The 23,843-nt window shown below is 40.1% G+C and overlaps 1 protein-coding gene and 1 non-coding gene across 2 annotated transcripts in view; one reads left to right on the top strand and one right to left on the bottom strand.

The window, feature by feature from the left end:
- The window catches only part of PKP2 (plakophilin 2), a 94,827-nt gene that overhangs the window by 7,050 nt on the left and 63,934 nt on the right, over positions 1-23,843 (top strand). Inside the window, exons 2-4 of the mRNA XM_047066178.1 lie at positions 7,498-7,610; positions 8,327-9,027; positions 20,542-20,677. Coding sequence (XP_046922134.1) covers positions 7,498-7,610; positions 8,327-9,027; positions 20,542-20,677 — 950 coding nt within the window. The remainder of the gene's footprint in view (positions 1-7,497; positions 7,611-8,326; positions 9,028-20,541; positions 20,678-23,843) is intronic.
- LOC124502787 (U6 spliceosomal RNA) lies at positions 16,611-16,714 on the bottom strand. Its single transcript, XR_006960038.1, has one exon. It is a non-coding gene; the product is annotated as a U6 spliceosomal RNA (small nuclear RNA).

Genomic DNA, 23,843 nt, shown 5'->3' with positions numbered 1-23,843 from the left:
TTTGGTGAGAGGAGGATTTTAAAGGAGAAGGGACAGCAGCTCTGAATGAGTCGGGAGGGAAGAGACTAGCTGTGGTAAGTGACAGGCAGTATAATGATTGAGACTTGTTACAAAAACCTGTAGTGAGTTTTTAAAAGAAAATAATTAACTTTGTGAGTTCTGTAAATTCATCATTTTGACACTCTGAGTATGATGTGATATTTGTCATTGCAGTTCTGAAGTTATCATTAGGGATATCTCAGCAAATGAATTGGCAGAAATGCCACAGTAAGGAGACACATCACAGGAATTAATAGATTTAGAAACTTCCAGGATGTATCAACTTAGTTTTTCACCGGTGTGCTTATATTATAATCACACATTCTGCTTATCCGGCTGCTCAAGCAAAATGCATGATACAGACACCTGCAGTACATAAGGGCTTTTGTAATAGGTATTTTTGTAGTCATCTAGAGCAGTAATTTGAGGATTGTCCCCCAAATGCCATAAATGGATCTATCAGAGGAAAATCTCAAACTGGTTAGGGGCCTCCTAAAAAATAAAAACTTCTGGTGACTGGTTGATATACTGTGTGAGGGTTAATAGTCATTGACTAGATCCATCATGGCATATGGAGCTTGTGGCCCGTTCTGTGAGGAGAGCTGGTCTGTTTGTGGCACATTCACATTCATTGGAAGGCAGCCATGCTATACTCGCCACTGTATCACCAATGCTGACTGCTGGAGTATCAACTTTGTAAGAAGTCGTAGCTATCCAACCATATACCCAATATACCAGTTGTTTCTTCTATTTGATTATGGAAGTTGTGTTAACTGGTCACAATAAGCACTGCGCACTTTTTGTTCATTTTTCAATAATGCAGAACATTAATAGATTTTGACCTACTTTGAAATAATTCTTTGCCATAATTTTTAAACCAACAAATTCTGTTCATTTTCCAGCCTGAGCAAGAACTCACCTGAGTTGGTTGCATGTTTAGAATTGTGGTTTCCATAAATATCTGTTCATTGTTCTTAGTAAGAACAGAAGATAAATATATGTGTGTGTATACACATATATAAATAAATTTTAATGTAAGTTCAGGAAAGTGAATCCTGGGCCATATGCCCACACAGGCAAAAGAAAAATCCGTCACCAGTTCCAGAGTCCTGAGGTATGGTTCTTGATAGGTCCTAATGAATTTCATGTTGTTTTTTTGTTTTTTTTTTTAAATTTTAACATTTATTTATTTCTGAGGGACAGGGAGAGACAGAGCGTGAGCAGGGGAGGGGGATACAGAGAGAGACACAGAATCCAAAACAAGCTCCAGGCTCTGAGCTGTTTGTTAGCACAGAGCCCAACACGGGGCTTGAACTCACGAACTGTGAGACCGTGACCTGAGCTGAAGTCGGAAGCTCAACCGACTGAGCCACCCAGGCACCCATGAATTTCATGTTTTTAAGCTCCTACTTTGGTTGGTAAATGACTTTAAGGAGCCATTTAAATATGAATTTCTCTATACAAATTCATTCTGATCAGCTTCAAGATGCTGGCTCACCTATAATGACATGCCCCCAATTTTACTCTTAGTGAAGAAGTTAAATTTCTTTTTAATTATTTTGAGAGAGAGAGAGAACAAGGGAGGGGAAGAGAGAAAGAGAGAGAATTCCTAGCAGACTCTGCATTGTCAGCGCAGAGCCTAGCTTGGGGCTTGAACTCATAAACCATGGGATCATGACCTAGAGGAAATCAAAAGTCAGATGCTTAACTGACAGCCACGCAGGTACCAGAAGTTAAAGCTTTTTAAGGTGTGTGAAGACAACTGTTACCTAGAGGTTGCTGGTGAAAGGCCAAATACAAGCTTTTAGACCTCCAGGCTCTCTGTCCACCATAAGACCATTGTCAGCCCACACTGTGAAGGCAACGTCTTGTGAGCGCCAGCACAGTTAAATGGAGCGTTTAAATCAACACTAGAAGTAAACACCTGCTGATTTCTATGTATACATTTAGTCATACCTGTTTTCACGGGAATTTCTTCTATCTCGAGCTCTACAAGTACTCTTCTTATAGTCAAATCAGGTTTTTAACCATGCTGGTGGAGAGTCATAGAAGAGAGTACAAGAAGTGAGTACTAGAAATTTGAAAGAAAAGATGCTTTTCTGAATGCAAATGCTACTCTAACAAAGGTTTTGTTTTCTGTTTAGCTCTTCTCAATTGTCTATTTACCATGAGGGAAGCTCGAGTTGATTTTTTAAATGTGCTCAGATACAGGTAATAAAGTCACAGTAGAAGCTTCTCAATTTGATTTTGTAAGTGTATTAAATTTAACTAGTTCGGTAATAAGCCGCTCACAAAACCCACAAACAAAAAACTGATTATGGAAGTTAGTTTATTTTTAACCCTGACAACAATCCATTATTTTGGACAGTACTGGTATACATAACCAGAAACCAAGATATTTTCTCCCAACCGCTGCTTAGGGAATCATATCATTCAGATTAACGTTCAGACCAGGAAAGAGAGAAAATTACATCATCACATGAGGTGAACACCTGTGCAGCCTTCCAGGCAGTTCGGCATCCTTCCACCATCAAAACCCAGTCCCATCACCACCCCTACCCCTACCATTGCTTTGAGCTGAACTGCTTGTTATTTGTGGAGGTGGGGTTTCAAGTTGTTCTGTAACTACCTCATTCATTTCCCTTAAAGTGGGTTCCGTAAATTGTCAATGGTGTTCTTAGAAGAAGAGGTATGGATAATGTTGCCCAAGTAATATTAATTTAAAATAGTTCCTATAAATATTGCCTTCTTTAGGAAACTGTACAAATGAAATGAATGGCTGGAAAAACCACAATATCATTGTGATCGTCAGTGGCTGGGTCCATCACAAATAACCAGAAAAAGTTAAATTCAGTGTCACTAGTAAATCTACCAGAAAAAAAACTCTGAGATACAACACAGTGTAAATTGAAGCATGCACAGTAGTTTATCCCTCATTCTAGAACAGATTAATTCATGAAAAAGTGTAAAAAATTTTTGTAACCCAAATTGTTTTATTTTTTTCGTTTTTTTTTAAGTTTATTATTTTAGAGAGACAGAGACGTTGCAAGCGGGGAAGGGGCAGAGAGAAAGAGGGAGACAGAGAATCCCAAGCAGGCTCCATGCTGGCAGCGCAGAGTGTGACGTGGAGCTCGAACTCACAAAGCCATGAGATCATGACCTGAGCCAAAACCAAGATTCGGATGCTCAACTGAGCCACCTAGGCGCCCCTCAAATTCTATTTTAAAAACTATATCTCATTTTTGCACGTTTCTTTACAATTTTAAAAGCATTTGTATATATGCTTTCTCAAGTAAACCTCTGTCTCAGCAACTCTGTTAGTAACCAGAATTAAGGGAAACTGAGGCATCTGAGTGATTTGTCTAGGCACACAGGAAGGGGTGGAATGGAGGCTCCAGGCCAAGTCCACAGATTTCTTCCATTTAGGGAAGATACCTGCGTCATTTTGTGAAGTAAACAAATTCTTTGAAATATAAGGATACCCTAATATTCCATGTTAGAAGATCTGAATTTTCATATTGGATTTATTGAATCAGGGTGTGCCTGTAAATACGCTGTTTTTGTTTGCTTTGTTGTTTCTGGGTTGGAGAAGGGCATGGCTGAGTTTTTATATGTGTTCAGTAGTCATCATTACATATTTTATCCTTCAAACAGAAAATGGCTTGTTTAAAGAGATTCATTTCCATCCTGATTAATACATATCCTTTTTTTTTTTAATCTCACCCAGTTCAAAATTTCTTTAAAATCTTAGCATACAGCTGCTAATTCACCTTTAATCCACTATACTGATCTCAAACCCATGACTGCCTAGTCAAATCAATCTGCATTACTTGTTGTTTGAGATTGTCCCTTTAACCAGAGAAACCTGCAAGCAGAGTATCAGGAGTCACAAGCTTTCTAGCACAGGAAGAGAGTCTGTGGCTTAAAGATCCAAGCTTATTTTATTCCTTGTTCCCAACTGTGTTACAGTTATTTTGGGAACCAGTAAACCGGTCTCAGTTCATAGATCCGAAAACCGAAGGAGAGGCTTCCTTATAAGGACTTATGTTGGGAAATAAAGATTTAATAGTTAGAGAGTATTTGGAGTTACCCAGATAAAGGTTCTCAAGGAAAGAGAATGATTGCTTTTGGTCTTCACATCCAAACCTATGATGATAATCCCACCAGAGCTTTGGCAAATGGCAATTTCACAAAGACCACAGTGCAGTCAAATAGCAGAGACCAGTAGAAATGAGACCCAGAGTTCCAACGTGATACAAAACCGCTTTGCAATTTGAAGCAAGTAACTTAGGGGCGCCTGGGTTGCTCAGTCAGTTAAGCATCTGAGTTTGGCTCAGGTCATGACCTCAGAAGCTCCTGCGTTCAAGCTCCACTGTCAGCACAGAGCCTACTTCGGATCCTCTGTCTCCCTCTCTCCCTTCCCTTCCCTGCGTTTTTCTCTCTCTCTCTCTCTCTCAAAAATAAATAAATAAGTATTAAAAAAAATAATAAACCAAGTCACTTAAGTTTCCCTGTTTATAAAAGGAGGTGATAGTAGCTGACTGCATCACAGGCATATTGAAAAGAAACATATAAAAATAATTTGAGCTCTTTTCAAAAGCAAGTAATATTGAGCTATAAGGAGCTCATGTAAGTTCCTTTAAAAAGCCTTATAGCCCCCAGCAACACTGTGAGTTAAACATCTTACTTAAGTAGGCCTGATGATAAAACTCACTGATTACCTACCTGTTCTGGTAGGATACATTGTTTCACTGGATCTTTTCCAAAGATTCTTAACACATTTCAAATATCCTTGCAGGAATCTCAGCTTGAAAACGGAAGTAGCCCCCTATTAACTGTTTTCTAGAATGTCTACCTGTTCCTGGAAGTAGGGCAAGGGTAATACTTAATACTGCAGGTGATCATGGGCTGGAGGGGGCCCTGGAAGAAATTTCCATGTTTGTTTGTTTTTTTTTTAATGGCACCTTTACATCTTCCACCATGTCACTGGAATTCATTGTTCTAGCTACCATCCACATATGTCATTAATATTTTCCCAGTCTAGATTGTCCCTGACTCATATATTCAGTTTTCATATAATCTAAAATTTTGAAACTACTTTTTTGAAAGACAATAAATTTGATTTCTTATATATCAGGTAACCAGTAATTTTCTACTTGGCCGTAACGTCTGTAAAAAAGACTTCTCTTTTATTGGAGTCGGGCACAGTCTGAGCATGCTCCTGCCTCTCCCCCAGCCTCTCCTGCCTTTCTACATCCCTAGTGCTGAGGGACCCTTCAGGACCCTTCAAGACTAGAGCCAGGATGTTCCCTGGACCTGCCAGCCAGCCTCCTTTTCCACACCAGCAGGACCCTTGCTGCCTTGCTTTTCTGATAGCCTGGGGTGGAGAGCAGGGGTGACAGAGTTGTGGGGCCTAAGACAGCCTCTGCAAACCAGCCTGGAGCCTCAGGCAGGTTTTGAGAATTGAGCCCTTAAGGCCTCATAGCCTTTGCTCTAGGGTTGTAGAGAATTCCTTTCCCTCATTCAGTGCCCAGGTTCCAGACATTCTCTGTCATTGAGGTTAAAAATAAGGGGCTATCTGGCCGTTTGCCTGCCCTTATGGAGAAACCAGGCTCTAGAAACAGCAGATGCCTGGCTTACCTCACCTTCCATGGTCTATAGAAAGGTGACACTTATAAGCCTGTAGCTGTCCCCCCTAACCCCTCAGGACCCTTTGAGGCCTGAAACTGTTTACCAGCTAGGTTTGTTGGCTCCAGGAAATAAGACACATGTATAAACATAATTTGGAATGGATTCATACTTTTTAGTTCTCTGACAACAACAATCTCAATCCCCCCACCCCCTCAAAATATGTGATTCTATTTTTGAAAAATGTGAATCTATTGTTAGCCTTTGAAATTTTGACTTTATAATAATCTTGTTGGGAAAGTATGTTGGTATGTTCCAATGGTGTTGGAAAGACACTGCCTGTGTTTTATTCTCCACATCCTTTATGAGTCTGAAACCTGAGAGAGTTCATTGAGTATTTTTTCCTCTGATTTTTAAAGGAAAAGGAAATTTCGATTAAAATCAGGGAACCAGAAATTTCCTAAGTTTTACGGATCTGTGATTTTTTTTTTAATTTTAATGCTTATTTATTTTTGAGAGAGAGAGAGAGGAAGACACAGAATCAAAATCCAAAGGAGGCTCCAGACAGCCACCAGCACAGAGTCTGACATGGGGCCCGAACTCATGAACCGTGAGATCATGACCTGAGCCGAAGTTGGACACCCAGCTGACTGAGCCATCTAGGCGCCCCAGATCTGTGATTATTTGGATTATCATCATCATTATTATTATTTTTAAGGCAGTGGGAGATTATAAAAGAAGAACAAATACAAAGCTGAGAGAAGGGGCCGCCTGGGTGGCTCTGTCAGTTAAGCATCCGACTCTTGGTTTTGGCTCAGGTGGTGATTTCACCATTCCGTGGATTCGAGCCCCCTCATTGGGCTCTGCGCTGACAGCACAGAGCCTGCTTGGGATTCTCTCTCTTCCTCTCTCTCTACCCCTCCCCTGCTCGCTTGCTCTCTGTCTCAAAATAAATAAACATTAAAAAAAAAAAAAGCTGAGAAAAAGATAAAGGAGGTAGAAGAGGGTTACAACACTGCCCTCTACCACCCCCTCCTCAGAGAGAAGTATTTTAAGAGATCTGCATCCATTGAGAAGGCCCTACAGCCCCACAGAGTGAGCAGGGAGGGCTGCCTCCTACTGTGTTTGTAGAGGAGTGGGCTGAATTAGACCACCAAACTAAGAGAGAATCTTGTAAGTACACAAAAGCACTCATCTATAGTTCTGAGGTTGATTTTCGTCTCCTGGCTAACTCATGTTGCCAAATACCTCAACCCCAGGCTTGGCCCTTTTTAAGCTGATCTATGTTTTCTTTGACCACAGTGACCCACCTTACTGTTTTTACAAGCTGTCTTATCTAGTAGTGTTGAGTCACTGTTATATTTGTCACCATTATATTTATTGCCTACACCTACATCCTTCTCAGGAAGCTTCTGAATTCCTGCCCTGGGAATAAAGTTCTCCTCTGACTTAAGAAATGGAAAATTTATGGGATGGACCACCTAAGCCAATAAGTGATTCCCCCAATTCCTCAGTATTATAACAAACACTTTTGGATCTTTGTGAAAATCTTCTCTCCCCTTTGTTCCTTTTTCTTACCAAAAAAAAAAAAAAAAGTAATTAATTTTTAAAAATATTTTTTGATTTTTCAACTTTCATTTTGAAAAGCTCATAAAGAATGTTGTGAAACCTTTCTTCACTTCCCACATCTAAGGGTGATGTTAAACCAACACTTAAAAACACTAATACTTGGTATTGGTCTTAATTACTTAAATTTAAAGTACACTATTATTATATAATCCTTAACTACCAGTTGGCCTACTTAATATTTTACTATATGCTTGATTTCAGGAAATCTTCACCGAACCAGCAGTGTTCCTGAGTATGTCTATAACCTGCACTTGGTTGAAAATGATTTTGCCAGTGGGCGTTCTCCTGGTACTAAAACCTATGATATGCTAAAGGTAGGATACCAAAGAATAACCTACTTATCAGATTACCATGAAAACATTTTTAAGCTTCCATAGATATTTTTTTGTAGATCTTTATTTTTTTTATTTTTATTTTTTTAAGTAAGCTCTGTGACCAACGTGAGGTTTGAACTCATGATCCCAAGATCAAGAGTCACATGCTCTACCAACTGAACCAGCCAGGCACCCCTTCCATTGATTATTTTTTAATATTTATCTTTCCCAAATATTGCCATTTCCTAGATGAATTATATGAAGATTGCTTTTGTGTGGACACCATGGAAAACCGGGGACTTTAAATAGTGTCACATCTAGGGCAGCTGGGTGGCTCAGTCAGTTAAGCGTCTTGATTTTAGTTCAGGTCATAATCTCGTGGTTCGTGAGTTCAAGCCCCACGTCGGGCTCTCTGCTCTCACAGTGCAGAGTCTGTTTTGGATCCTGTGTCTCCCTCTCTCTACCCCTCTCTCTGTCTCTCTCAAAAATAAATAAACATTAAAAAATTTTTTTTGCAATAAAATAGTATCAAATCTTAGTACAAAAAACTTAGTGCAAAACTTAGTACAAATAACGAAGTCTCTTTTTTAGAAAAGGGGCCAACCTCTTCATGTGATTCAGAGACACAGACATCTTATGTAATAGTCATGGAGTAGTTGGTCTTCAACAGAGATGAAAACTGATTTATGCCTCATTTAAACTTGATTTCTCTGCAGCCAGGCACCACTGCCACTTATGAAAATCGCTGGGGGAGAGGAACCGCACAGTACAGTTCACAGAAGTCAATGGAAGAACGATCCTTGAGGCAGCCTCTGAGGAGACTTGAGATTTCTCCAGACAGCAGCCCTGAGAGGATTCATTACTCACACAGCGATTACCAGTACAGCCACAGAAGCCAGACCGGGCACACTTTGCGGCACCAAGACAGCAGGAGATCCACCCTCCTTCTGCCACCTAGATATGCTCGCTCCGAGATTGTTGGTTTCAGTCACTCTGCAGCCATGAGCAAAAATCGCCACTATGACACCTACCACAGACAGTACCAGTACGGCTCTGTTAACGACGCCGTTTTTGACCCCGTTCCCGTCAACCCGGTGGTGCTCACGTACCCCAGGCCCGGGACCAGTCACAGCATGGGCAACCTTTTGGAGAAAGAGAACTATCTGACTTCAGGGCCTGCCGCTGGGCAGGTCAGGCCACTGGTGCCCCTGCAGCCTGTCACTCAGAACAGGGCTTCTCGGTCCTCCTGGCATCAGAGCTCCTTCCACAGCACTCGCATGGTGAGGGAAGCCGGGCCCAGTGTCACTGTGGATTCAGGCGGGAGGAGGACACACATGACTGTTGGCCAAGTGGCAGCAGGTGGAGGAAGTGGGAACATGCTCACGGAGAGAAGCGCTTTCACCGACTCCCAGCTCGGGTGAGTCCCCTTGTCAATCTGTGGGACAGTCAGTGCCAGCACATTCTGTTCCCACAGGCCTTAGGGTGTGAGCTGGCACTTCTGGGGCCGCAGAGAAAGGCTTCCAGAGATAAGTGATTAAAATAATGACTTTTCAGGCAGCTGCCTAATTGACAGATTAGCCTATTTACCTCAGGGACAGGGGCCAAGCTACCTGTTCCTATGGCAGCTTTGTGGGGAAATGTGACATTTCGTCCATCTGTTCCAAATTAGATGCCGGCTGAAGGGCTGGCCACCCCTTGGCTGTGTGAAAAGCTGCTCTGAATGGGAGCTAACTTCAGAGTAGACCAAGAAATGGGTAATTGCATGCATTTGCTCAATCATTCCTTGAAATGAAGGAAAGAAGGAAAAAATGCTTACTGCCCGTGCTAAGAGTGAACTTCATATGGTATTTTGATGACTACTGTCCTAAAAAGATGGAGAGTTAAGTAAGTAAAGCAGCTAATTTCTAGGTGCTGATACCGATGCTTTTACTTTTTGATTCTAGCAGCAGTGAATTAGAGGGTATTTTTTTTGGCAATACTGAATAATTCATCAAATTTTCTAAGTCATTCTTTTACCTCTCATATTGACTTTATGGCTCATCTAATCTAACCTTTGGAACTTAACTCATTCAGGTTTAATGATGGAGTACAAATTTCATGAACCGAGGAAGTTACTAAGAGAAAAAGGTTGAGACATTATTTGATTATTAAATCAGTAACTCCCAAAATAATGATGTAGTATTATTATAGTAAAACATTAAATATGTGGTTGTTTTAATTTCTAAAATTGCTTAGTGGAAGTTGTCATCTCTCATGATCCCTGTAAGAGAAATTGACTTAATACTCATTGACTGGGCAGGCCCTGGTGATAAAAGATACTAGGATTCATCTAATCTTGAAGCAGGAAATGTGTTTTATAAAGCAAAACTGAGCATGAGACTTCTAGCATTTCTTTTTTTTTTTTTTTCTTAAGTCTATATATTTTGAGGGAGAGCCAGCACAAGTGGGGGTGGGACTGAAATTTGGAGGCGGGTGGAGAGAATCCCAAGCAGGCTTCTTACTCTCAGCATGGAGCCCAATGTGGGACATGAACTCAATGAACTGTGAGATCATGACCTGAGCCAAGATTGAGAGTCAGACGCTTAACTGATTGAGCCACCCAGGTGCCCCGAGACTTCTAAGATTTCTTATTGAAAGCTGATCTTTGTCAATATGAACATACTTAGAAGAAAATGCATGAGGTCATTATTTGTGGAGGAAAAAGCTGATCAAGGCTTTTAAATGGACAATTTAAAATTTATTAAATGCCTACTATATCCTAAGATTTGTGCTTGGGCACAGTTTTCACACAGTGATTTTAGCAATAACAGAACTCTCATGCCACATCCTCTGACAATTAGCCTTCTTCTCTTCCTCCATCTGTGTGTCCCCATGCTTCTTGAGCCACCCTGTCACTTCTCAGTCTCCTCACTCTGCTGCATTTGGCTTCAGTCCCCACCATTTCACTGGAACATTGTCCTCACCAATGGCTGCCTTTTTGCTACATCCAAAGTAGACACATATTTAGTCCTTATAATACTCGGCCTTTGGGCAACATTTGACAGCAGGGTCTCTGAAGTTCTCTCTCCCATTGGTTTCCAGGGCATCAGCCTCTCCTGGTTTTCCACTCGCCTCTCAAGCCACATCTTCATATTCTCTGAGTGCTCCTTTTCTGCATGCCCGGGGAGGTCATCTTTAGTAACCTTCCTCTTCCTGGTCTGGGTGCTCTTCCAGAGAGGCTCGTGTACCATGAATCCTCATGATTCCCAAAGTTTTATCTTCAGAACCATCCTCTATCCTGAATTCTATCTAGATCTGCATGCATTTCCAGCAACCTCCTGGACATCCTACACTCAGTATATGAAAAACTAGATTTATTAGCTCCTCCTTACTGTCTACTCCTAACCATCTCCTTATACTGAAGTCGTGCCATTTACAAACCTAGAAGTCATGCTTATCTTCACCCCTCCCCAGTCACATCACCATATTTTAACCTCCTTAATGGGCCTTAAATTTTTACCCTTCTGTCCGTCTTCATTGCACATATGTCTCTTCCTCTGGTCTTACTGAGAACTGTTCTCTGGCCATTAGAATGATCTTCACAAATCTAATTGTTTCTCTGCCCAGATTATAACCTTTCCATAATTCCACCAAGTTTCCATACTATGCAGCATGGCACACATGGCCCAGTCTGTGTTTTCACCTCTGCTTATCACTCCAGTCCCATCTCTTTCTACTCTCCTTCACCCTTTCTCACTGCCATCCGCACACACTCCCCCCACTACCAACCACTTGAAACTTCTTCACTTTCTTCTTCCTTACTGCCTTCCTTTTTTTCCATCTAGCCATCTGTCTCTCTCTGTCTCTGTCTCTTTGCCCCCAGTAGCTCTGGTTTTGCCTGGCTACTCATGATACTGGATGTGGCTCAGATACTGCCTATTTCCTGATGATGCCCCTCACAATCTAGATGCCCCAGATAGGTGCACTGTGTGGGTGTCTCTACCAAAATAATACATTGTAGTTATTCATTTCTTACCTGCTTTCCCTCTAGACTTTGAACTTCCTGTGAGTGTCTTATCATCTTCATATTCTCAGTACCCTAAAACAGAGGCAGGCCCAGTATAGGCACTATATAAACATATGGCAAGAGAACACAAGAATTAAGGAAGGAGGAAATGAAATAGAAACTCTTTACTTTTTGCAATCTAAGTTCTTTTTGTTGCTCAGATTCTAGAAGTATTAACTATGCTATTTGGGATTATTGTTGTAATGGACAGGGCAGGTTTCATTAGAATAATCCTACCTAAAAGAATAGAAGGAACACTTGGGAGTCAAGAAATTTAGAATAAAGGGTAAGACTTATATTCTTTTTTTTTTTCAATATATGAAATTTATTGTCAAATTGGTTTCCATAAAATACCCAGTGCTCATCCCAAAAGGTGCCCTCCTCAATACCCATCACCCACCCTCCCCTCCCTCCCACCCCCCATCAACCCTCAGTTTGTTCTCAGTTTTTAAGAGTCTCTTATGCTTTGGCTCTCTCCCACTCTAACCTCTTTTTTTTTTTCCTTCCCCTCCCCCATGGGTTTCTGTTAAGTTTCTCAGGATCCACGTAAGAGTGAAAACATATGGTATCTGTCTTTCTCTGTATGACTTATTTCACTTAGCATCACACTCTCCAGTTCCATCCACGTTGCTACAAAGGGCCATATTTCATTCTTTTTCATTGCCCTGTAGTACTCCATTGTGTATATAAACCACAATTTCTTTAAGGACTTATATTCTTGACAGTTCCTAAGTTGCCATTCTAGAGAAATCATAAAAACGAACTCTTCTTGAAATTTTTGTTCTCTTCATAAAACGAGAAGGGGTCAGAGGTATTTCCTATAACGAGGAGAATAGGTGATCAAGGAGACATCCATGCCTAATGCCTAGATTTATGGTGTCTATGTCTCCCTTTCTTTAGTGTGCCCGTGGCATTTCAGCTCTCCAGGCTGCCTCCTGAGAGCCCTGGCTCTGGGACCACACCCTGTGTTCTCCTTTGCCCTGCATTCTGGCCCCTGTTTTTGGAATCTATATTTTTCTTTCTTTCTTTCTTTCTTTCTTTCTTTCTTTCTTTCTTTCTTTCTTTCTTTCTTTCTCTCTCTCTCTCTCTCTCTCTTTCTCTTTCTTTCTTTCTTTCTTTCTTTCTTTCTTTCTTTCCTTCTTTCTTTCTTTTTTTGTTTAGTGGAAGCCCCACGTGTAAAGAAGAGGTCTTTCATGTATGTGGAACATTCCTACAGAGTAGCTAGATAGAATTATAAACCTACATAATAACATAAGATATCAAACAATGGATCTTTCTTTCCAAAAGAATGTCTGACCAGTTACTAAGGTAGCTGAAAACCAAGACATTGGAGTAAAAGACAGTCAGTATCTGTTTAAATCAGACTGCTGAGAAAGGTTTAAGAAATCACCAAATAAAACATTCCAGGTCTGTTTTTCTGAAAATATGATTTTCGTACCTGTGGGGAACTAGTGGTTCAACAAATGAATATTAGGCTCCTCCTGTGTACCCAGCACTGTAAGAGGTAGAAACGGCATGGAGAGGATCAGTGAAAAAGAAAATGAGACACATCATCAAGTGCTAGGTTATGGAAATTCAGAGAACAAAAGAGCGTTGTGCTCTGAGATTAGTAGATGGAGCCTCTGGAGAGAGATTGAATCTCTAGTAGGATTACCAGTGAAGTTTGTGACAGCAGCACAGAACAGAAAAATTCTTCCACATCCTGTTAATTACCAACCTCTTCAGTTCTTTGATTCGAGTCTCTTTCAGCTATATCTTTCTTTCCATTTCCATTTTTAATGGCCCAGTTCAAAGCTTTATTGCCTCAGCTAAGACTCTTACAGTTCCCTCAAAACGGCCTCTAGAAGTACGTATCTCCACCAGAGGCCTATTCCCAAAGCAGTGCTTTCATCACACTTCAATCTTCACGGAGTGGAGGAATTGCATTTCCTGAGCATCTGACCACACGCGGGAGCTCTCCATTCATCGTCTTATGTTTGTTTGGCCCTCTGAGGTGTAGCCCCGTGAATACATAGAATATCAGGGGACCTGCCTCGGGTGGGGCTGTGTTGTTAGCTGGCAGGAACACTGGTTGCTGAAGGATTGCACACGTGAAAAAGTACCATTTTTAATTTTTTCCTACATCTCGTATTCTGACCAGTGATACCATACATGCTTCCTCTTGCATTTTTCATATACATTGACATCATTTTAACATTCTCTGAAGTTGTTAAAAAAAAGACTTCTGGAGAATATGTTCAGGTGAAAATGGGGCCCAGGTGCAACTACTCTTCCTGATTCTCCTCCCTGCCCCTCCTCCCCCCCCCCCAGCCCCATCTCCCAAGCACATTTCTGTAGGCTTCAGGAAGTGCTTTGTAATTGGGTGGGAAGGAAAGAGGGAAGGAAGAAGAGAGAGAGGAAGGAGGAAGAGAGAGGGAAGGGGTGGGGAGGAATGCTGTGAGAGAATAGAGGAAATTTGGAATAGGTCTAGCTGGGGATAGGGACACACAAAGATTTCACTGGACTGCACAGATGGTAACAAAACAGAAAATCCACACCCTGACCACTTTTGCAAACCTTCTTAAAGAGGAAGTGCTCCTTCAGTTTGGGAATTTTTTTTTTTTAATGTTCATTTTTATTTTTGAGAGAACACGAAGTGGGGAGGGGCAGAGAGTGAGGGGGACAGAGGATCTGAAGCAGGCTCTGCACTGACAGCGGCACCCAATATGGGCTCAAACTAGTTTGGGAATTGTTTTCAATGATAATATGAAGTAGCACTGGATTGATTAGCAGTGGATAGAGAGCTTCTTTATGAATCATGTTCAGGAAAATAAAGGAGTAATGGAATTATTTGTGGGTGTTAAGAGTGTTGGGAAATTCAAACTTTCCTGCGTCGTGTATGACTTATGAAATGGATTAAAGGCTTAGTCTTAAAAAAAAAAAAAAACTGCATCGAACAGAAGGCTATTCTTATGTTATAAATAATCTTCCATCAGTTGAAGCACCTGTAGTGATGGATGGTAAAGATTTAAAATTGCCACTGAGATTGAGACTGTTACAGTTTTAATTTCTCTGTAAAGGTATTGGAGTCCATGCATGTAAAATATTTCCATCTCTTTTAAATGATGTATTTCTACTAAATAAAAGTGACTCAAATTCTGGATTTAATGATAATAGCCTACATTTTTACCCATTAAGTTGACTCCTGAGGCACAACATTTTAAAATATGAGATCATTATATAATTCTCAGTACAGATGCCAAAACTGTTCTGCTTCATTCTTAATACCCTTGTACTCATGACATAACACTTGTATGTTTGAACATGTGTATCAGAAACACTGGGTATTGGTTTTTAGTCATGAGTCCCATTACTCTTATCTCCACACCTGTGTTATACCCACTCACACACACATTCACAATACTATACACACGCATAATGCATACATTATGCATAATGCATACACTACACACGTGCATACATTAGTGGGTTGGCCTGATATAAGAGAGAATTTACAGGCATACCTCAGAGGTATGGTGGGTTAGGTTCCAGACCACTACAATAAAGTGAATATTTTGTTTTCCCAGTGCATACAAAAGTTATGTATACACTATAATCTATGAAATGTGCAATAGCATTCTGTCTAAAAAAACAGTGTACATACCTTAATTAAAAAATACTTTCTTGCTGGGATGCCTCAGTGGCTCAGTTAAGCGCCCGACTTCAGCTCAGCTCATGATCTCACAGTTTGTGGGTTCAAGCCCCACGTCGGGCTCTCTGCTGACAGCCCAGAGCCTGGAGCCTGCAGCCTGCTTCAGATTCTGTGTCTCCTCTCTCTGCCCCTCCCCCACTTGTAGTCTGCCTGTCTCTTTCTCTCTCAAAAATAAACATTAAAAATTTTTTAAAAAATACTTTCTTGCTAAAAAACGCTAACCATCATCTGAGCATTCAGAGAGTTGTAATCTTTTTCCTGGTGGAGGGTCTTGCCTCGAAGTTGATGGCAGCTGACTGGTCACGGGGGTGCTTGCTGAAGGTTGGGGTGGCTGTATTGTGTGGCAATTTCTTAAGATCAGACAATGAGGTATGCTCCATCGATGGACTCTTCCTTTCATGAGTGATTTCTCTGTAGCATGTGATGCTGTTCAATAGCATTTTACCCACAGTAGAAACATCTTTCAAGATTGGAATCAATCCTCTCAAACCCTGCTGCTTTACCAGATAAGTTGATGTAGTATCCTAAATCCTTTGTTGTCATTTCAACAGTCTTCACAGTATCTTCACCAGGAGTAGATGCCATCTCAAGAGACCACTTTCTTTGCTCATCCATAAGAAGCAACTCCTCTTTTATTAAAGTTCATGAGATTGCTGCAATTCAGTCACATCTACAGGCCCCACTTCTAGTTCTCTTGCTGCTCTTACCACACCTGCAGTTACTTCCTCTCCTGAAGTCTTGAGCCCCTTAAAGTCATCAATGAGGGTTGAAAAAAACCTCTTCCAAACTTCTGTTAATGTTGATATTTTGGCCTCTTCCTATGAATCAGGAATGCTCCTTATTTATTTTTTAATTTTTATTTACTTAGGTAATCTCTACACCCAATATGAGGCTCAAACTCAGGGCCCTGAGATCAAGAGTCACATGCTCTTGCAACTGAGCCAGCCAGGCCCCCAGAATCAGGGATCCTCTTAATGGCATCTAGAATGGTGAATCCTTTCCATAAGTTCTTTAATTTACTTTGCCCAACTCCATCAGAGGAATTACTATCTATGGAAGCTATAGCCTTATGCAGTGTATTTTTTTAATAAATTTTTGAGTGTAATTGACAAACAATGTTACATTAGTTTCAGGTAGAGAACATAGTGATTCAACAGGTTTATACATTATGTTCACCACAGTGTAGCTACCATCTGTCACCAACGCTACTACAGTATCATTGACTATACTCCTTATGTTGTGTATTTTATTCCCATGACTTCTAAAAACCATAGACCTCTTCACAAATATTCGTGTTATCATTGCTCAGGAGCATGAGAATCTCTATATCATTCCAATTTTAGCATATGTGCTCCCGAAGCCATGCATTTCTTAAATAATAAGACTTAGGTGCCCAAAATTACTCGTTGATCGGTGAGCTGCGGAGTGCATATTGTGTTAGTAGGCATAAAAACAACATTAATCTCGCACATCTCCATCTGATTTCTTGGGTGACCAGGTGCATTGTCAATGAGCAGCAATATTCCGAAAGGAATCTTTTTCTTCTGAGCAGTGGGTCTCCACAGTGGGCTTAAAAATTCAGTGAACCATGTTGCAAACAGATGTGCTGTCACCCAGGGTTTGTTGTTCCATTGACAGAAGGCAGGCAAAGTAGATTTAGCATAATTTTTAAGGGCCCTAGGATTTTGGAAATGGTCAATGAGAATTGGCTTCGACTTCAAACCACCAGCTGCAGTGGCCCTTATAACAAAAGAGCCTGTGTTTTGAAGCCAGGTGCTGGCTTCTCCTCCCTAGCTATGAAAATCCTAAATAGCATCTTTAATATAAAGCTGCTGCATTGAAAATCTATTTTTTAGTGTGGCCACCTTTCTTAAATATCTTAGCTAGCTCTTCTGCGTAACCCGCCGCAGCCTCTACACGAGTGCTTCACCTTGCAGTTATAGGTTATGGAGACGGCTTCTTTCCTTAAACCTCATGAACCAACCGCTGCTAACTTCCACCTTTTCTTCTGCAGCTTCCTCCTCTCTCTCAGCCTTCATAGATTTAAAGAGAGTCAGGGCCTTCCTCCGGATTAGGCTGTGGCTTAAGGGAAGGTTGAATGTTGGGCCGGTTTGATCTTCTATCCAGACTGCTGAAACTTGCTCCATATCAGCAATAAGGCTGTTTCCCTTTCTTACCCTTTGTGTGTTCACTGGAGTGGATTTTGAATTTCCTTCAAGAACGTTTTAAATTTCCCTCAGGAACTTTTCCTTTGCATTTACAACTTGGCCAACTGTTTGCTCCAAGAGCCTGACCTGTCTTGGCTTTCAACATGCCTTCTTCACTGAGCCTGATCACTTCCAGCTTTGGATTGGAAGTGAGAGACATGCAACTCTTGCCTTCCCTTGAACACGTAGAGGCCACAGTAGAGTTAATATTGGCCTAGTTTCAATCCGTGTCTCAGAGAATAAGGAGGCCTTGAGGAGAGGGAGAGAGGTGGGGGAATAGCTGGTTGGTGGAGCAGTCAGAATACACACATTTTTGGGTTAAGTTTGTCATCTTACATGGGTGTGGTTTGTGGTGCCCCAAAAGAAATACAATAGTAACATTGTATTACAGATCACCATAGCAAAAATTTAAATATCGTGAGAATTACCAAAACGTGACCCAGAGACATGAGGTGAGAAAATGCTGCTGGAAAAATGGCACTGATGGGCATGCTGGACACAGGGTTGCCGCAACCTTCAGTTTTTAAAAAAGCAGTATTGCAAAGCAGTAGAGTAAGGTACAGTAAAACATGCTATGCTTGTATTCATTGTGCTTGCTAACAAATACTGGAAAACACCCTGCCACACTGTCTTTTTTATTCTCCATTACCTGGAATGAATCAGGTGTACTCTTTTTGAAGCCAGAGTCCTAGGATACCTTTAAGGCATATCTTTAGCCACAGTTCTAAGATTTCGCTGTCCTCAGTCTGGTTTCTCTGAGTCAATGCTTAAGGAAGCATGAACGTGTTAACATCCACAATGATAATAGGTCCCCTAACCCAGTTACCCTCTAGGCAGAAATAAAAGGGGAGAGAAAAAACAGTTCAACGAGGCATTTGGGAGTTATTGTTTTACAAGTGGCAATTTTATTTGTCCTCTATAAATTATCCTCTCGAGTCAAACTGCATCAGATTTCATCATCACTATAAATACCCGCAATCAGTAAAGGACAAAAGGATGCTACTAGAAAGACATAAACCAAATGTCATTATAATGGCAAAACAAATGGTAACAGAATGTTTATAAAATTGTTTTCTTTAAGAAAAAGCATATTTTAAAAGTTTATTTATTTTGAGAAAGAGAGAGAACGCAATCACAAATAGGGGAGGGGCAGAGAGAGAGAGAGAGAGGGAAAGAGAATCTCAAACAGGTGCAAAACCCTACACAGGGCTTGAACCCGCGAACTGTGAGATCATGACCTGAGCTGAAATCAAGAGTCAGATGCTTAACTGACTGAGAGACTCAAGTGTCCCAAGAAAAAGCATATTTAAATCTTTAAAAAAAAATTTTTTTATGTTTTTTTATTTATTTTTGAGAAAGAGAGAGAGATGGCGTGAGCAGGGGAAGGGCAGAGAGTGTGGGAGATGCAGAATCTGAAGCAGGCTCCAGACTGAACTGTCAGCACACAGCCCGATGTGGGGCTCGAACTCATGAACCACAAGATCATAACCTGAGCTAAAGACAGACACTTAGCCGACTAAGCCACCCAGGTGCCCCAAGAAAAAGCATATTTATAATTGTCTTTAATCATTACCTTTCCTGATGAATTCTTCACATCAGCATGATTTATTTGAACAAAACAAACCCAATTTTCCTGAATTTTACTGTTTACATACTGTTACATTTATTAAATAAGAATACTTTTAGAGGTGCCTGGGTGGCTCAGTTGGTTAAGTGACTGTGACTCTGGTCATGATCTCACGGTTCTTGAGTTCAAGTCCCACATCCAGCTCTGCTGTCAGCACGGAGCCCGCTTCAGATCCCCTCTCTCTCTTGCCCCTCCCCTACTAGTGCCCTCTGTGCACTCTCTCTCTTTCAAAAATAAACATTAAAAAAAGAGAAAAATTTTAGGATGCTTATTTTAAAATTCATTTTTAGCTGAAATAACAGTTTCAAACAACTCTGAGAAAAACCTAGTGATTGTTGAAGGAAGGTGTTTCATTCCACAGGTGTAACATTACCATGGTAGAAATAATTTTTAACTTCTATGACCAAATTTATTTTATTTTTTTATTTTTTATTTTTTCAATATATGAGATTTATTGTCAAATTGGTTTCCATACAACACCCAGTGCTCATCCCAAAAGGTGCCCTCCTCAATACCCATCACCCACCCTCCCCTCCCTCCCACCCCCCATCAACCCTCAGTTTGTTCTCAGTTTTTAAGACTCTCTTATGCTTTGGATCCCTCCCACTCTAACCTCCTTTTTTTTTTTTCCCTTCCCCTCTTCCATGAGTTTCTGTTAAGTTTCTCAGGATCCACATAAGAGTGAAAACATATGGTATCTGTCTTTCTCTGTATGACTTATTTCACTTAGCATCACACTCTCCAGTTCCATCCACGTTGCTACAAAGGGCCATATTTCATTCTTTTTCATTGCCCTGTAGTACTCCATTGTGTATATAAACCACAATTTCTTTATCCATTCATCAGTTGATGGACATTTAGGCTCTTTCCATAATTTGGCTATTGTTGAGAGTGCTGCTATAAACATTGGGGTACAAGTGCCCCTATGCATCAGTACTCCTGTATCCCTTGGGTAAATTCCTAGCAGTGCTATTGCTGGGTCATAGGGTAGGTCTGATCAAATTTATTTTAAATTCCACGTAAAGTCTTATTGTGCCTTTGAAGTGACCTTTTCAGGTGTAATTATCATACTACACATGTTTATCTCCAGTGAGTTCAGTTTCTTTCTTCGGTATATATTATGCTGCTACTTAATTCAGTGACATTCTCAGAGGCCAGTCTGATCAGAGGTGGAATATTTCTACTGCTAGCTTCCTATGCCTTCTGACCTCAGCTGATGATTTTTCTTTTGGCTGAAGAAAAGCCAAGGCTTAGGTGTTCTAGGTGTTTCCCATGTTAGCCAAGTCATTTCTGAAAGATCAGGTTGGTAGGCAGGAGGGAGCAGGTTTGGAACTCTGCTGAATCCGTGACTGTTTGTCTAGGAATGCAGACGTGGAGATGACTCTGGAGCGAGCAGTGAGCATGCTGGATGCAGACCACACACCAGCACCCAGAATTTCTGCGGCAGCTACTTTCATACAGCACGAGTGCTTCCAGAAATCTGAAGCACGGAAAAGGGTGAGTATCATCTTAAGTCCACTGTAAAATTACCACGCTTTGACATCTATTATGGTGGCCCTGCACACTGAAACCAGTAATTTAAGTTAAAAACAAATCTTTATTGAGTTATATGTCAACTATAGGTCAATTTTAAATAACAAGTTAATAAAATAAGTAAGTCTTCATCGAGCCTTTTTAATTTATAGGGAATATATACTCATTACCAAAAAAAATTTACTGCAATTCAGAAACTTAGAATGTAAGTCTCCACACAAACCTTCCCCTCTTTGTCTGTCTCTCCAATCTCCTGCTTTGGGACCAAAGCCAACAATTGTTCACAGTCTGTGTACTTTTAGAGTTTTCTGATGGGAGGAGGGGGTTAGAGAGCTACCAAGAGTGCACATGAGCATTTTAGACTATTGTTTTCTATATTTAAATATATATTAAATATAAGCAATGTTTTGTGGTTTTCTCATTAGGCAGTTATGAAAATGGCTCCATAGACAGCTCTGTACATATATCTTTTGGCATTCCCATAAGTGTTGTACAGGGCAGACCACCTCCCAAATGGAATCACTAGGTCATTTTATGTTTGTTTAAAAAGTGGTATATTTTTTCAGGAAAAAAATCATAGTTGAAAAAGGTTTGCAGTGAACCTAAGTTTCCCTCCTACTCCAAACCTACCCCCCATCTTCCTTTTTCTTTTTCTCTCTCCTATCCTCTCTCCCCCTCCCTTCCTTCTCTTTCCCTGTCTCTCTCTCCCACATCATTTTTGGGTGTCTTTCCAGAGATATTCTATACGTGTAGAAACAATTACTGGGTGGGTTGGTTCAGTATCCTTTTTCATTTAAAACAAAATTACAAATAGTAGCAGGTTATGTATAGTAGTCTGCACTTTGTTTTCATTTAAGGCTATATCTTACAAATGTTTGATATATATTAGCCCTATTTCATTCTTTAAAGTTGCTACATGGATTTCTTTTGTATAAATGTACCAGTTTTGTTTGTTCATTTTTTAACAGCTTTATTAAGGTCCAGTTAAATTTTACCATGTTTAGCCGTCATGAAGCCACCACAATCACGATAACGAACATATCCATTATCTCCAAAGTCTCTTTGTGCCCCTTTATAATCCATACATCTGACCCCTCCCTAACCCACTTCCACTCCCCAGGTAACCAATGATCTGCTTTCTGTTACTATAGAATATATTAAAGTTTCTAGAGTTTTATGTAAACTATGTAGTATATATGCTTTTTTCTTTGGATTCTTTTACTGAGCTTTAATCTTTTGAGATTTATCCATGTTGTGTATATCAAAAGATGTGTGCATATGTGTGTTTGTGTGTGTATAGCTGAACAGTATTTCATTGTATGGATACACCTTAGTTTGTTGATTCACTCACCTGTTGATGGATATTTGAGTTTGAGCTATTACAAATAAAGCTGCTGTGAACATATATGCACAAATCTGTTTTCATTTCTATTGGGTAGATACCTAGGAGTTGAATGTCTGGTAGGTATATGTTTGACTTTTTAAGAGACTGCCAAACTATTTATTTTTACTTATTATTTAGAGAGAGAGAGAGAGAGAGAGAGAGAGAGAATGAATGAATGAATCCCAAACAGGCTCTGCACCATCAGAGCCACACAGACACCCATTTTTCCTTTTAAAAAAATTATTTAAATTCCAGTTAAATGCAGTGTCACATTAGTTTCAGGTGCACAAAACAGTGATTCAACACTTCCATACAACACTCGGTGCTCATCACAACAGGGTACTTTTTAATCCCCATCATCTATTTAACCCATCCACTCACCCACCTCCTCTCTGGTAACCATCAGTTTGTTCTCTATAGCTTAGAGTCTGTTTCTTGGTTTGCCTCTCTCTCTTTTTCCCTCTATGCACGTTTGTTTTGTTACTCAGATTCCACATGTGAGTGAAATCATATGGTATTTGTCTTTCTCTGACTTATTTCACGTAGCACTATACTCTCTATCTCTGTCCACATCACCATAAATGGCAAGATTTCATTATTTTTTATGGCTGAGTAATATTCCAGTACTTTATCCATTCATCAGTCAATGACATTTGGGCTGGTTCCATAATTTGGCTATTGTTGATAATGCTATTTTGAACACAGGGGTGCATGTATCTCTTTGAATTAGTATTTTTGTATTTGTTGTGTCAATACCTAGTAATGCAATAGCTGAATCGTACAGTAGTTCTATTTTTAACTTTTTGAGGAACTTCCACTCTGTTTTCCAGAGTGACTGCACTAGTTTGCATTCCCACCAACAGTGCAATAGGGTTTCCCTTTCTCCTCATCCTTGCCAACACCTGTTGTTTCTTGTCTTAGCAATTCTGACAGATATGAGGTGATACCTCATAGTTCTTTTGCCCATTTTTATTTGGGTTTTTGTTCTCTTGTCATTGAATTTTGTCAGTTCTTTCTATATTCTGGATATGTCTTTTTTTTTTTTTTTCAAATATGTGATTTGGAAATACTTTCTCCCAGTTGTATTTTGTCTTTCCATTATTGTAATAGTTTTTGATTTTGATGGAGTCTAATTATAAATCTTTTCCTTTATGGACTGTGCTTTTCATGATACATCCAAGAAATTTTTCTGTACTCTGATGTCACAAAGATAATCTATATTTTCTTCTAGAAGTTTTATAACTGTCAGATTTTATAGTGTATGATCCATTTGGGTTTAATTTTTGTATATATTGCAAACGTAGACTGACGTTCCTTTAAAAAAAAAACACACACATATGCAGGGGCACCTGGGTGGCTCAGTCAATTAAGCGTCCGACTGTTGGTTTCAGCTCAGGTCATGATCTCACAGTTAATGGGTTTGAGTCCCCTGTTGGGCTCCGCGCTCACAGCTCTCTCTCTCTCTTTCTCAAAATAAATAAATATACATTTAAAAAGTATATATGCAATTGTTTAGGCACCATTTGCTGGAAAGATTATTATTTTGGTATTACTTCATTTTTGTGCCTTTGTTGAAAAGTAATTGATCACATCTATATGAGTCTATTTCTGTATCATGTATTGTATTTCACTGATGTCTTATTGGTCTATCTCCTTGCTAATATGACACTGTCTCGATTACTATAGTTTTATATATTAATATAGTTTTATATTGAAGTTTGCTAGTGTTAGTTCTCTGACTTTATT

This window comes from Lynx rufus, unplaced genomic scaffold, assembly GCF_022079265.1.
Source record: "Lynx rufus isolate CCGP_SWC_20201006 ecotype Redwood Valley unplaced genomic scaffold, mLynRuf1.p SCAF_7, whole genome shotgun sequence".
Taxonomy (NCBI): Eukaryota; Metazoa; Chordata; class Mammalia; order Carnivora; family Felidae; genus Lynx; species Lynx rufus.
This window is presented reverse-complemented; position numbering and strand designations above follow the sequence as displayed.